This window comes from Carya illinoinensis, chromosome 7, assembly GCF_018687715.1.
Source record: "Carya illinoinensis cultivar Pawnee chromosome 7, C.illinoinensisPawnee_v1, whole genome shotgun sequence".
NCBI lineage: Eukaryota > Viridiplantae > Streptophyta > Magnoliopsida > Fagales > Juglandaceae > Carya > Carya illinoinensis.
The window spans coordinates 26,628,350-26,642,692 of record NC_056758.1 but is presented as its reverse complement, the minus strand read 5'-3'; the positions used below and the strand labels follow the sequence as shown (position 1 = coordinate 26,642,692).

General features: G+C 35.9%; 1 protein-coding gene and 1 pseudogene across 1 annotated transcript; both read right to left on the bottom strand.

Annotated features, from left to right (window-relative positions):
* Nucleotides 1-313: 313 nt before the first annotated feature.
* LOC122316917 (adenylate isopentenyltransferase 3, chloroplastic) lies at nucleotides 314-1,795 on the bottom strand. The gene is made up of 2 exons (XM_043133763.1): nucleotides 1,608-1,795; nucleotides 314-1,426 (listed from the first exon to the last, which is right to left on the bottom strand). Exons 1-2 carry the CDS (start codon nucleotides 1,718-1,720, stop codon nucleotides 412-414), a joined length of 1,128 nt encoding a protein of 375 aa, XP_042989697.1. The 5' UTR covers nucleotides 1,721-1,795; the 3' UTR covers nucleotides 314-411.
* An 11,598-nt stretch (nucleotides 1,796-13,393) lies between these two features.
* On the bottom strand, nucleotides 13,394-13,798 carry LOC122317376 (annotated as a pseudogene).
* Nucleotides 13,799-14,343: the final 545 nt, after the last annotated feature.

The following is a 14,343-nucleotide window of genomic DNA, read 5'->3' as shown; positions in this document are numbered from 1 at the left end:
TTGATTAAATTTATTTTCTTCTAGATTATGCAAGAAGATCATTTCTTTATATTTTCAATCCAGATTCAAATGAATTAAAAAAAAAAAAAATAACTAGATAGTAAAATAGTAATAAAGAAAGTGTAAAGGTATCATTATCCTATATAATATATATATCGATTATATATATGTGTATATATATATATATGTATATATATATATATAGAAATGATATTTACAGTCGTAATTGTACAAGCGGTGTGCAGTCGTTTTGAAAAAAATGAATTAATATGGGACCCACATGAAAAAAAAATTAACTTTTTAATCATGGACCCCACTTTTTTTTAAAGCGATTGCGCGACGTTTGCAATTCCACGACTGTACATAACATTGCTCATATATATATATATATATATATATATATCTCTCTCTCTAGTAAGTTGCGCTTGCAACAGCAGTTCCTACATTATTCCTGACTTTAATCCCCGCAACATGAGTTGTAGGGGCCATGGAAGCGGCAACATGATTGTAAAGAAACTGGCCAACAATCACTCTGCTTGGTCCAGCCACCACCTGTTCCCATATTGCCTCATCTGCTTCTGAGGATCTTCCTTTCTTTTGGAACACTTCCGTGGCATCAATCCTATGCATATTCCACCCCTTCATGTTTCTCAGACGATGGATTTTCCCCAGTTGTCGGCATGCTAATTTGCATGTGTTCTCCTTCATTTGATTGATTGCTTCTTGGAGTAAAATCCCACGTTGTTTTCTGTCTAAAAATGGTTCATTTCTGAAATACTGATCGAATTCTGGAACCCCAATTGCTCTTCTGATCCCCCTTGAATTGTCTGCATTGGGATCAAACATGTTTCTCAGCTCATCCACCATCCCATTCTCAACCATTTGATCCACTCTCTTGGAAACAAATGAGTGCAGCACAGGCATTGACACATCCACCCAAAGAAAGCAGCAGTCATACTTTGATCGGAGCATGTAATCATCGTTTTCAACTAAGGCCTCCATGTAAGAATTCGAGCCTCCGACTATGATCGGAAGCCTGCCTCGTCCCAAGATCGACTCGACCGCGATAGAGGCCTTGTCACAGAAGTTTGTTACAGTGAAATCTGCAGTGGGATTCAGTATCCCTAGCAAATGGTGTGGCACCCCACGTTGCTCTTCCTCGGTTACTTTGTTGGTGACTATGTGAAGTCCCTCGTACACTTGCATTTTATCGGAGTTTATGATTTCTGCCGGAAATCGGGTGGCGAGATCAATGGAGAGTCTTGACTTCCCGGTTCCGGTTGCTCCCATTACAATGACTACCTTTTCTTTATGTCTGATCCGGTGAGGATTGAAGACATCCATTTTCAGCCCTCCAGATGGAAACTCTAATAATGGTTGTACTGTTTGTTTGCACATGAGCATGGAGGAGAATCCCATGATGCAACTATTGAAAGAAAAGGGTAAAAAAAAAAAAAAAAAACAGCAACAAAATTAGAAATAATAATTAAATAAAGCTTTCCTTCTAGACTTTATCAAACATCAAACTAGAAAGAAATCATGAGAAAAAGAAAAAAGAAACAGCAACATGCATACATGGTGGATGAATAATTTAGAAGAAACCTAACCTTTCTTGGAGAAGTTTATGGTGATTATCAATTACAACAAGCTGGATCAAAACTGGGATCAGAGAATGTAGTGTTGGGCCTGTGGCAAACAAAAACTTGCAGATTAATATCATAGGTCTTGAAGGTGAGCTATATATATATATATATGAGGATACAAAGCTACAAGAATGAGAAGGCTGAAAAATTATTGGGGTTTCAAGCTAGGCCAAGTGGATCAATTGGGTAATCTCTCACTCACTTTAAGCTTGGAATTTAATTTAATCATAGTCAACATAATGATCGATAAAAGGTGGTCTTAACAGTATTCCTTTCAAGTTAATTTCTTCTATTTTTCCTCATTTTCCTTAGCATAGATTAATGATTTTTAAAGGCATATGTTGATTGCATTCTTTTTTTTTTTTTTTTTGGGGGGGGGGGGGGGGGGGGGGGGTTGGGAAGTGTATAATATGGACTTCTGAGTAACATGGAAGGGGCGCATAATGTTTTCGAGAAAGCGATGGGCGGACATATAAAAGTTCTTTTTTAGTGGTTTCATGCATGCAATTTGGATATGCAGCAAATTGCATGGGAATATGGTTGATTTTGAGTGATCATATGCATTTCCACGTAGGCTAGCTAGCTATTTAATTTTCACAAGATAATTTAATTAAAGAGCTAGCATATAGTAGTACTATAATATTTAAGGAGTTTTTAAAAGAACATGGTATATATATAGTTTTAATTTTTTTTTAACATTTTATGAATATATATATATATATATATAAAGTACAAATTTGATGCAGCATGCGGGGTGGTTCACACTTTGTCAGTGGCATTTGAAATATTGCTGCATTAAGATAGGAAAGAAATCTGCCATGATGGTTAACTGTAGTTAGCATTAACAACAGTAAGACACTTGCCACTAAAACCTTAAAAATAAAATAAAAAAGGTGACATGCAGTAATATTCTTAATTCCATGACAGCATGTACTTTAATTTATAATCCACACGTACGCTTGCTTAAGATTCTGATCATAACTAAAGCCGATTGTTGTGTTGCAATATTCAAGCAAGCAACAAATTGCACTTATTTCTAACAAATAGCCGATTCTCTTGCCCCAAGTACTTGACAAAATCAACTTTTAGTCCAGTTTTCGCATCGATTCTAATTTCAGCAATGCTAGTAATCAACCGCATCGTTATTCCATCAATATTCCATTATATATATATATATATATATATCATGTTGAGAGGGATATATATCTCATGCAACAGTACTGTGTGATAATGTATGGCGGGATATATATTATCTAATTCGATGTTGCATGTATTTCTCAATGTGATGATAGTACTCGATCGAAGACAATACCTTATATAATTTAAGGTACTGTATGTTGATGTAAATTTCGGTACACCTTGCTACCTGTGCACAGAGAATGAATTTCGAACACCCGAGAAGGATACTTCCTATGCCGAAGTGTTTTTTTTTTTTTTGGGTCACTTTAGAAAAGGAAGATCAAAATTGTAATGTCCTGCGGCTTTCCTCTCTAATTCTTCTCTCTATATCATGGGATGTGGCACAACTTCCCGTCTCCTTGGCCTCTTGACTCTCGCGGCCTGACACCGGCAAGTCTCCCGAGTGGCCATTACGGGACATAACGATTGGACTGATATAAGGTCTGTTTGAATATTTAAAATATCTCAATTTATCTATAAATAATAATAAAATATATAGTTAAAGTTGAGATAATTCATTAATGGAATTTTGGGAAATGAACAATGTAGTTAATATATATATATATTTATAAATTAAAGAGTCCAACTAATTAAAAATCTTGAGATTTTCCTATATTGTAAGAACCAATATTAAGTGATATAAGGTCCCGTTGGGATACTTAAAATATCTTAATTTATTTGTAAATATTAATGAAATAGTTTGAGTTAAGATATTTTATTAGAGTTTTGAGAAATGAGAGAAAAAATAAATTTAAATAAAAATATTATAAAATTTAAAAAAAATGTTTGAATATAATTTTTAATACTACTTTTGTTTTAAATTTAAAGAAAAAGTTGTATTATAACTTTTTATGTTTTATTTGAAAAATCTATATAATTATTATGAAATAATTAAATGAAAATGTTAAAAATTTGAAATTAAAAAATGTTTTGAATTTGTAAGCTAGATGTTTGGAAATGAAATTTGATCTAAACATATGTAAGAATATTTAAGAAGAGTTGCATTATCAAACGTACGTAGACTTAGAATGAACATTTTGAATGCAAATAAGCATCATATATAATATATAGGATCGGATCGATAATGCTTTATCCACCGATTCCTTTGTTTTTTTTTTTTTTTTTTACTTAGTGATTAAGGAAGTGTTTTTAAATGGTATTGTGAATTTTTTAAAAAAATATATATTTAAAAATATTAAAAAAAATGTATAAAAAACAAAGAAAAAAAAACCTTACACTGGTCGGTGGCCACCTTTGGTAGAATTCATCTATGGACATAACAGCATCCTAATATATATCCTTTGGAAGATAGGCATCATAATATATATATCCTTTGGATTTTATTTTTTATTTTACCTTTCTGTTTTGTGGAAGCAGGACGCTCGATCGACTGTGGAGGCCTTTCCTTTAATATCTATAGTCAAATAGAATAAATTGAGGTTGAAAAAAACCAAATAAAGGAGGTTGAACAGAGTGGTCTAGGATACAAATTAAGTAGTCAATCAAATCAAGTCCATTTTTCATTACCATAATCTCATCAATCTGAAGATTTTTCAGTGATTTCACACAACATATGATAGATGCCTAACTATATATCATGTATGATGATAAGAATTAACTTAGAATTATAACTCGTAATTAAAAGTACTCCTATACATGATATTAATGGTCATCGATCGAAATTATTCATGACGCACTCCGCCGGGATTCTAGGCCGGTTACTACTCAAAGTCAAAGCACAGTGGCCGCCTTCCTGTCCCATCAATCACAAGAAACAGTGAAAGCATTTCATGAAACTGTTGATGCCAATGGAGGCCAGAGAGAGAAATTAATTGTACCTTCCCAATCATTGAATCGATATTACTGGCTTGAATATTGTACGTACGAAATATGGGTTAGGTTTGTCTAATGCTTGATCATAGAAAGGAAGCAAAAGGAATGAAGGCTGGTGAAAAGACTTGGAACTAAGCCGAAAGGCATAATCGGATGGAGAGATGATCATGTATGTATACATCTGTATAGAAGAAGAAAAAGAAAATGATGCATTCATCTAAAGGAAGGAAAGGCTTGAATTAGTGATTATAATGAATGATTGATTGTATCCAAAGGGTTGAATTAGTGGTTATGCATGGTTGCTTTTATTTAAAGCTAGAGAAGTCACGCTTGAGGATTGAATGTTTGCCCCATTCTTCAAGCATGATTTTTGTATAGTTCCATTGTTAATGACATTGTCATCATTCACTAATGACCAATGCCTTTGATGAGACAGATTATCAGACAAGTTTAGTTTATTTTTTCCACTTCTTTTATTTGCATCTATGTATATCCCCAATATAAGAGAACAACTTGAAGAGAGATAAAAGATAAAAGGAGTAAGGTTCAATGAATCTTGAAAAAACTATCGAATATTTTCATAATCATGTTTATTCTATCTTTGCTTAGACTAAACAGATCTTAATCTTTGTTTCCAAATTAAGATCTATTCAAGTGATTTCGCGCATGCCACGTTTGAATGATCACTAAATGATAAAAAGAAAAAAAAGGTGAATTTTAGTTTTGTAGAGAGAGCAATATGCATAGTCTTTGGATGTACTAACATTTTGAGATTTAAAACTTACATGATTGGATGTATTTATATTATGACAAATTTATTGAAAAATTATTCTTGGCTAATGATCTCAAATGAAAATCAAGTATGAGCTTAACACTGCTCATGTCTGCCAAGATAATTTTAATTTTAACTTTCCTTTCGTACTTGTTAAAAATATGACTGGCAAATTCATATTAGGGAACCAGGTAACTGGTATTAATGAATAATGAAATTAAGGACTAGACGACTGAATAAATAAAAATAATGATAAATGAAAAATAAAAGAAAGTATAAGAAAAATAATCACGTTTATTTAAAGTGAAACAACTTATAAAATATTATAAAGAAGGTGGAAAAATAGATTTCTTAATAAACTCAAAGGAGAAATACGGGTGATATGAAGGAGAGTTGGGCGAAATAGCTAGTAGAAGAAGAAGATGTTGCTCTCCTTGGGGAAAGGTCACATAGATATAAGATTGCTTTTACTATCCCGTTTGATCATTATGAGTGAAATGCTATACCTTTTGGACTCAAGAATGCTCCAAGCGAATTCCAAAACATTATGAACAACATTTTCAACTCATTCACCAATTTCAATTTCACCATTGTTTACATTGATGATATTCTCATTTACTCAAAGTCTATTGATGAATACTAAAAACTGCATGTACAATCGTTTTTAGATATCATAAGACGAAATAGTTATATATATATATTAGTAGTAGTATTGTAATGGGTCAATTTATTGTGGAGGACTGTACAAATTAATGGCATGTTGGCGTTGGGTGTACTAACAAGATGTCTTTTTAATTATGTTCATGGACTTTTGAAAGGTAAACAATTTTTTTGGATTAAATTTCGTGATCTTTGAGTGTTCTTTAATAAAACAACATCATTTTGGGAAGAAATCATTTCATCTAAGGTTTTACTTTATTTAAAAATAAAACCATGTCTTTTTAGGGTTAGGTTTAATCCTCCCCGCTTATTTTTCTTTCTCCCCTCCCGTTTCTTTCTTTCCCCTCCTTTTCTCTCTCGAGCTCTATTCCTCCCCCCAGTTGCTGTCTCTCTTTCTCCCTCTTGCCAACATGGTAGAGCCCACATTCTCTCTTGAGTCTCGTCTCCTCCTCCTCCATTTTTTCTTTTCCTCCTTCTTGAAGCACGAACGAACATGGAACCATGGCATGGAATGGTTTTGGGTTTGCAAAGAGACTCATGACCATTTATAGCCATGGCTCTTTGCTCAGAATCTCATATCTATTGTTGTTTTATTTTATTTTATTTTTTTATCTTTTCTTTTCCCAATTTGTTGTGGATGGATCTGGGTTTTGTGGATTTGTTTTTGTTTTTAGGTTTTTATTTTTGGTATTTTTTGATTATTTTTCACCATAGGTGGGCGGTGGACAGATGGTTGGGGAGCCAATCCACCCCGCAATATATGGATAGCAGCATGCACCCATAGTGGCGATGCCAGGTTACGCAAGCCCAAACTATCCTTCCTGCCCATGCGGGGTTGGGACAAGAGCATCCCCTATCTAGGAGGTGCAGATAGCACTCCAACTCAAATAAGTTCAAATTTTTTCAACAATTAAGGTTAGTCATAGCACTCCGACTCAACTAAGTTCAAATTTTTTCAACAATTAAGGTTAGTCAGCTGATTTTAAATTTAATTGAGCATGCAATGGTAAATAAAAGTGGACACTAGCTGGCCATTGTGATCTCCTTGACTAAAGTGGCCCAAATCTTTCAAGGAACGTGCTACAACTAGGGCCAATTGAATTGGGCTTGGAGTCTCAACAATCCTAACTTCTGGTTATAGTTCTAAAAGAGCCTTAACATCAACACTTTTTTTGTTTTTTTTTTTTTTTGTTTTTTTAACTGCTTACTTGCCATGTGTCAACCATTTAGAATCCAACATGTGGTATAAAAGTGACACGTTAATCATATTATTAAAATAATATAAATTTTACAAATCTACAACCGTTTAAAAAGTTAATTTTAAAAAAAGTAACAAAAACAAAAGAAAAAAAAAATAATTTTGATAATTAAAAAAGGAAAAGAAAAGGAAAACCCTTCCCTACATGTTGGGTCTTGAATATTAAGAGCATCAACAAATCAAGCATGAGTAAGAAATGAAACAAGTTTACAAATGAAACTTTAAAAGTATTTTTTATTGTTTATCACTTTCAAATTCAATAAAAATTTAAGGCTCAAAAAATATTTTTAATAAATACTCCCAAAAGATCGATTTGTATTTTCAAATGTGTATGATATAATTAAAAGTCTGAATATTTGAAAATTTGAAAGTTTATTTATTGTCCTTTCCACATGTGCATAATATATGTGAAAATCCAAAAAAATAATTTGTTAGTTTTTTTTCACAAGTGTATGTGTATGATATGATTAAAAGTTTGAAATTTAAAAATTTAAAAGAAGATTCATTATCCTTTTTAACATGTATATGATATGATTAAAAATTTGAAAATTAAAAATTTTAAAAATGGTTGATTGTCTTTTTCATAGTGTATGATATGATATGTTGAAAAATTTGAAAACCGAATTATGCTTCTTCTTCTTTTTTTGACATTTAAGTCTTTTCAAATTTCAAAATGAAAACTCATATGTCTATAAACAACTCATTTGAAACCTTCAAAACATATAACATTACAAGTTTTAAAACATTCTTTCATAAAAACCTCACAATCCTTTTTTTTTTTTTCTAGCATTGAGCCTTAACACTTATTTATTTTGAAAGATTTAGTTTTCGTTGTATTTTTTATCTCACTGAATTAGGCGTGTAATTTGATATCCTACCTACTATCAACTAGGGCTGTACAGGAACCGACCAAACCGACCGTGAACCGATCAGACCGACGGCCGGAGTACGGAACCGGCCGGAACCGGCACGAGGGAAATTGAAGAGAAACCGACATCGGCAGTTCGGCGCCGGTTTGGCCCCCTGGGAAACCGCTGAACCGACCGATCCGGTCTGTTTATTTTTTTTTCAAATATATTAATACAGTGAAACGGTGCCGTTTAGAGCATGTATGTTTTTTAAAAAATATAATAGAAGCCAAATGGCGCAATTTCAAAATGAGTTCATACCCCCCCAACCCCTCTTCTTCTTCCCCGTACCTGTTCTTCCTCTCTGCAACTCGTTCATCATCCATGGCAGACGACGGCATCGGTGTTCATTCTTCTTCCTCAGCTCCTCCTGTGACGCCCCCAAATTCCCAATCACGGACACGAGAAAATTAAGACGTCCGGATGATGACATCACGGGTCATCACCCTATTCGCTGCGTGTTTCTTCGTGCACATTTGTTGCTTTTACACACACTTGGCACACGTCGATAGGGTGATGACCCGTGATGTCATCATCCGGACGTCTCGATTTTCTCGTGTTCGTGCGTGGGGATTTGGAGGCGTCACACCTCCTCCTTCACAAAAGACACCGACGGTAGACCGACTACCGCGCCGATGCTAATCGAGACCGATATGATCGATTTTCTCTCCCCAAACCCTTGGTTTCGGCCGATTTAATAGGGACATTGAAGAGTTCGGTGGTGTTTCGGTTCGGCGCCGAAACCGACGCCGAACCCATCGGTGTACAACCCTACTATCAACTATTGTATAAATAGTAAAAAAGCTTAACTTCAAACAGGTTATGGTGTAAACACCCTTTTTACACCATCCAATAAGAAACTATCATGTCATAGTTCTATGGAAAAAAATTTACAACCAATCTCACACAAGTAAAGTACATCCCCTCCCTCTTCCATGTACTATGATTTTTTTTACTCTGCTCTCCCTCTTGCTTTCTTCCCTCTTTCCCTCTCTCTCTCTCTCTCTCTCTCAAAAGCTGAAATACACAACCACATTAACAATTGAGTGGATTAGAAAAAATCCAAAAATAAAAATTTAACAAGAACTAAAACAAAGGATACAAATAATCCTTAAATATCTCTTTCATGAAACGAACTTGGTAAACAAGCTCACTAATGTATTCTAGGGGCTGCTGTTGTGAATGTGGTTGTGGATCTAGTGTATTTCGAAGAGAGAGAGAGAGAGAGAGAGAGAGAGAGAGAGAGAGAGAGAGAGAGAGAGAGAGAGAGAGAGAGAATCACAGTAAGAGGAGGGAAGGGGGCTGTATTTTACTTGTGTGAGGCAAGTTGTAAACTTTTATCCATAAAACTATGACGTGGCAATTTCTTATTAGATGGTATAAAAGGGATTTTTACAGTCTACCCAGGTCCTAGCGTCTCTCATAGTAAAATGTGTATATAACTCTTATAAATGTAAGAGTTCTATAAAGGGAATAGCTGAATCACTACTCATAAGATGATTGTAAGTAAAAAATGTATTCTACATGAATTCTTTGAAGCATTATTGCTCAAATGTATAATAGGTTTCGCTCTGCACCTGAATGAGTTTAAATAGTAAATTTGGAAATCCTTAGGGGATAACTTTTTTTTTTTGAAGGAAAAGCCTTTGTCCCTTTCATTCCATTGAACGTAAAATATATGGAGGGTATTCCTCCATAGTAATAATACAATTTAAAATGGTAAGAGCATTTGTTGCAAGAGAGTGAGCTATAGTATTCCTGTCTCTCCTAACATGAGAGACTTCCCACTTTGAAAACTTAGTAAGACCTAATTCCGTCTCTCCTAACATGAGAGACTTCCCACTTTGTGAACTTAGTAAGACCTAATTTTGTTTCATAAAGAAACATGCTGGAACTACACCATGCCTCGTGGTCCTTCTTCAGTGCTTGTATGGCTTGGAGTGAGTCACCTTCGGGTACTATTTGTGATAGCCCCAGGTCTCTTGCAAATTGTACTGCAACTAGAGCTTCAAAGAATTCGGCCAGGAAGGGGTCTGTGAGGAGAGACTTTCTTTTCCTTAGAGTTGCTATGACCATGCCTTGGCAGTCCCTTATGACAATCCCAACCCCAATAGTTCCTTATGCTTGGTTGATAGCCCCATCCCAATTTTCTTTAAACCAGTCCTAAGGTGGTGGCCTCCATTCAGTCATGAAAGTACATGCTTTGGCTTTCATGTGAACCTGTTGGGTAACCATGCCTTATTCCCCTTGCTCCCATTGTATTTTATCATTCACTTCTTTGAGGATTACATTTGGAGTCCAGAATTCATTGTTAAAAATGAAAGCATTCCTTCTCAGCCATAGTTTTCTTGCTACTATTGTGAATTCTTAGAGATCCTCTTCAGTGAGAATCTAGAATAACCTTTCCAAAAGATATAACATGGGAGTGTGAGATAGTATGCACTTCTGGATCCCTTTGGAACACTGTCCCCACACGTCTCTGGCAGCTTCACACGTCCAGAGAACATGTAATGAGTTCTCTTCCTCTCTCTGGCATATCGGGCACAAGGGATCTTGCACTGCTTTCTTTTTATAAAGATTGGATTGGGTTGGGAGGGCTTCTTGGCATGCACGCCAGAGAAATATTCTCTCATTTGGGGTGACTTGTAGCCTTCAAATTTTGTTCCAAATTGTGTTGATATATGTGCTCGATGATGCTTGACCCTTGGCAGCCATCTCCTTTGTTTTTTTTCCAAGTGGTAAGCACTTCGAACTGAAAGGGTACCTCCTTTTGTTCTATGTCAAATTAGCTTGTCCTCTGTTCTAAGTGGGCTTATAGGTGTTTTCAGAATTAGAGCACCTTCCTCTTTGTCAAATATTTCCTTAACTAGATCATATTTCCAGCACTTGTTGTGGGGATCAATGAGGTCAAAGACAATTGCATTTGCTTCTAAGATTTTCTGAGTACTCAAGGGCTTGGTGGGTGCAGGATTGAGAATCCATTAATCTGTCCATACATGGGTCTTCTCTCCTGTGCCAATTCTCCAGTAGGACTCCTTTTCCACCACATTTCTAGTAGCTAGTAGACTCCTCCACACATAGGATGGTTTTGAACCAACCTTAGCCAGTAAGAAAGAAGACTTGGGAAAGTACTTGGCTTTTATCACCTGTGCTGCCAGGGATTTAGGATCCTGAAGGATTCTCCAACATTGCTTAGAGAGTAAAGCTTTGTTGAAAACCTCTAGGTCCCTAAATCCTAGTCCTCCATCACCCTTGGATTGCCCCATTTTTTTTCCATAATAGCCATTGCACTGTTGATTGCATGAAGGAGGCTTAAAGGCAATTTGAACACACACATTGTGTAGGTTGGCAGTGCTTGTACTACTGCTTTTAGATATATCTCTTTCTCTGCCAATGTGAGGGGCTTGGTAAACTTGCTACTCAGCTTCTATTTGATGTTGTCTAGGATTGCCTTGAAAGTTTTGACCTTATGTTGACCAACCACTAAGGGTGAACCCAAGTATCTCTCATATGGCATGGATATTCTCACTCCTGCAATTGAGGTGATATAGTCCTGGGTAGCTCTTGTTGTATATTTGCTAAAGATTATTGATGTTTTCTCAATGTTTAACCTTTGCCCCGAGGCCATTTCATAGCATTTCAAAAATCTAATCAACCTAGCCCATTCTTCAGCATTTTCCTTGCAAAAAACAAGGCTATCATCCACAAAAAAGAGATAGGAAACTCTCAATTGACCTCGGGCTACTGGGACACCATGAAGCTGCCCATTTTCCTTAGCTTTGCTTATCAAGTTGCTCAAGGCTTCTGCACATATGATGAAAAGGTAGGGTGATAATCACCCTGCCTTATGCCTTAGGATGGGGAGAATTGAGGTTGAGCTATTCCATTCACAAGGAGAGAGTACTTGACTGTTTCTATGCATTTCATCACCATTTCCACCTATTTTCTGCAAAAGCCCATATGCTAAAGGATTGCTCTGAGGAAACTCCATTCGACTTGATCATAAGCCTTACTCATATTGAGTTTGAGTGCCATGCAGCCTTCTTTACCTGTCATTGTACACTTCATAGCATGTAGTGCCTCAAAAGCCACACTACAAAAAAAGGCTAAATTGGCGGCGTTGGTTATACGCCGGCAACTATCCCAAAAAACGCCGCTACTTAATTCGCGGCGTTTTTCTAACGGCATAACCGTCCGCCGGTACTGGAGGGTCGCTATTTTCATTGTTCCGGCGTTTGCGCAAACGCCAGTATTTGTAAATCCCATTAGTGGCGTTTGTATCAATTTAGCGTCATTTTTTGAAACGCCACCACAATACCCACATTAACAGCGTTTCTGGAAACGCCGCCAATTTATCGTTGCCATCCCTAGCATATACTAGCGGCGTTACCTTAAACGCCGCTGCTACTACATTACCGATGCAGCATGCAACTTTGGCGGCATTTATTTAAATGCCACTAATAGTACATTAGCGGCGGCACATTGAATTTGTTAACGGCGTTTATATGACCGCCACCACTTTTTAAAATAGTAGCGTTACGATAAATGCCGCTACTAGTAATTTGGCAAATTTATTAACGGCATTTATTTAAACGCCGCCCCATTACGTTGCCAACGCGTCATATAAATTACTGGCATTTATTTAAATGCCACTAATAGTACATTGGCAGTGGCACATTAAATTTGTTAACGGCGTTTATATGATCGCCACCACTTTTTTAAAATAGCAGCGTTACGATAAATGCCGCTACTAGTAATTTTGACGAATTTATTAATGGCATTTATTTAAACGCCGCCCCATTACGTTGCCAACGCATCATATAAATTAGTGGCATTTATTTAAACGCCGCCCCATTACGTTGCCAACGCATCATATAAATTAGTGGCATTTATTTAAATGTCACTAATAGTACATTGACAGCATATTGAATTTATTAACGGCGTTTATCTAAACGCCACCATGAAGTTTTTAAACGCTGCCACTAATTCATTGCCGACATATTTTTTAAATTAACGACATCAATATAAACGCCATTACGAATACGTTACAGCCGCATTGCATTAATTAACAGTATTTAAAAACTAGTACAATGTGCACATTGCTTTTTTTTTTTTGTAAAAGGTATATTAGATTTTATGCCATATCCACAATTCAAACAGCCACACGTGAAAGATCATAAAGTAATTTCAATATTCATAAAACTAATGAAAGGAGTCAAAATCCTTAGACCACATTGCATCGACCTAAGAACAGTATTTCAAACACGATAATGAACTAGATTCTCTCTCCATTACTCTACTGTTGACGAACTTCAACTTTCTTTTTTTGCCAAAGGCGATCAAGCCCACTGTCAACATCTCCCTGAGCTCGAACAAATCCACAGAGAACAAAGGTGGAGAAATGGCCGTTGTACACGCCATTCTCATCCAAATGCCCGACGTTGATCTGAACGGAAGCATGGTCCTTTGAAGTAATCAACCTGTTTGTAAATATGCATTTCCTAGGAATGTAAAGCTCGGTAATAAGCCCCTCTTCGTTCTACATCTTGGCTTCTATGTAAACTACTTCTTCAAACCCTTACCAATCTGTGCACATTGCTTAAAACACCATATTCACTAATGTTTTCAGGAAGCGCGCAGTAGACCTCCATCTGCATAATGTCAAAAAATTTATGGGTAGTTCTTACAGCTTGGAAACCATATGCTATTAGATCACTATATTTGGTAATCACAGAAATGATACCACCCTTTTCAGCTTCAAATCTGCACAGATATGCCAACCGTGCACCAGCCTTATATGGAGCCACCACATATTCGTAATATATCCCAGATCTAAGAACCTGAAAAGTCACTACGGAGACATTTGTTAGCAGTGAATCTAGGTCCAAACGGAAAACAAAAAAAAAAAAAAATCTTTAAAAAAAAAAAAGTGTTGATGGAAATGAACTCGCTATCTAGAACTAGATCAAGATGCATAGACTAATAGAAATATGGCAACCTGGTACCTGTATCACTTGATGTGCCATGGATGGAGTAATACTCATTGCTCTCTGTAAGTTAAAACGGTTAAATTTTTTAAAATGTTCCATA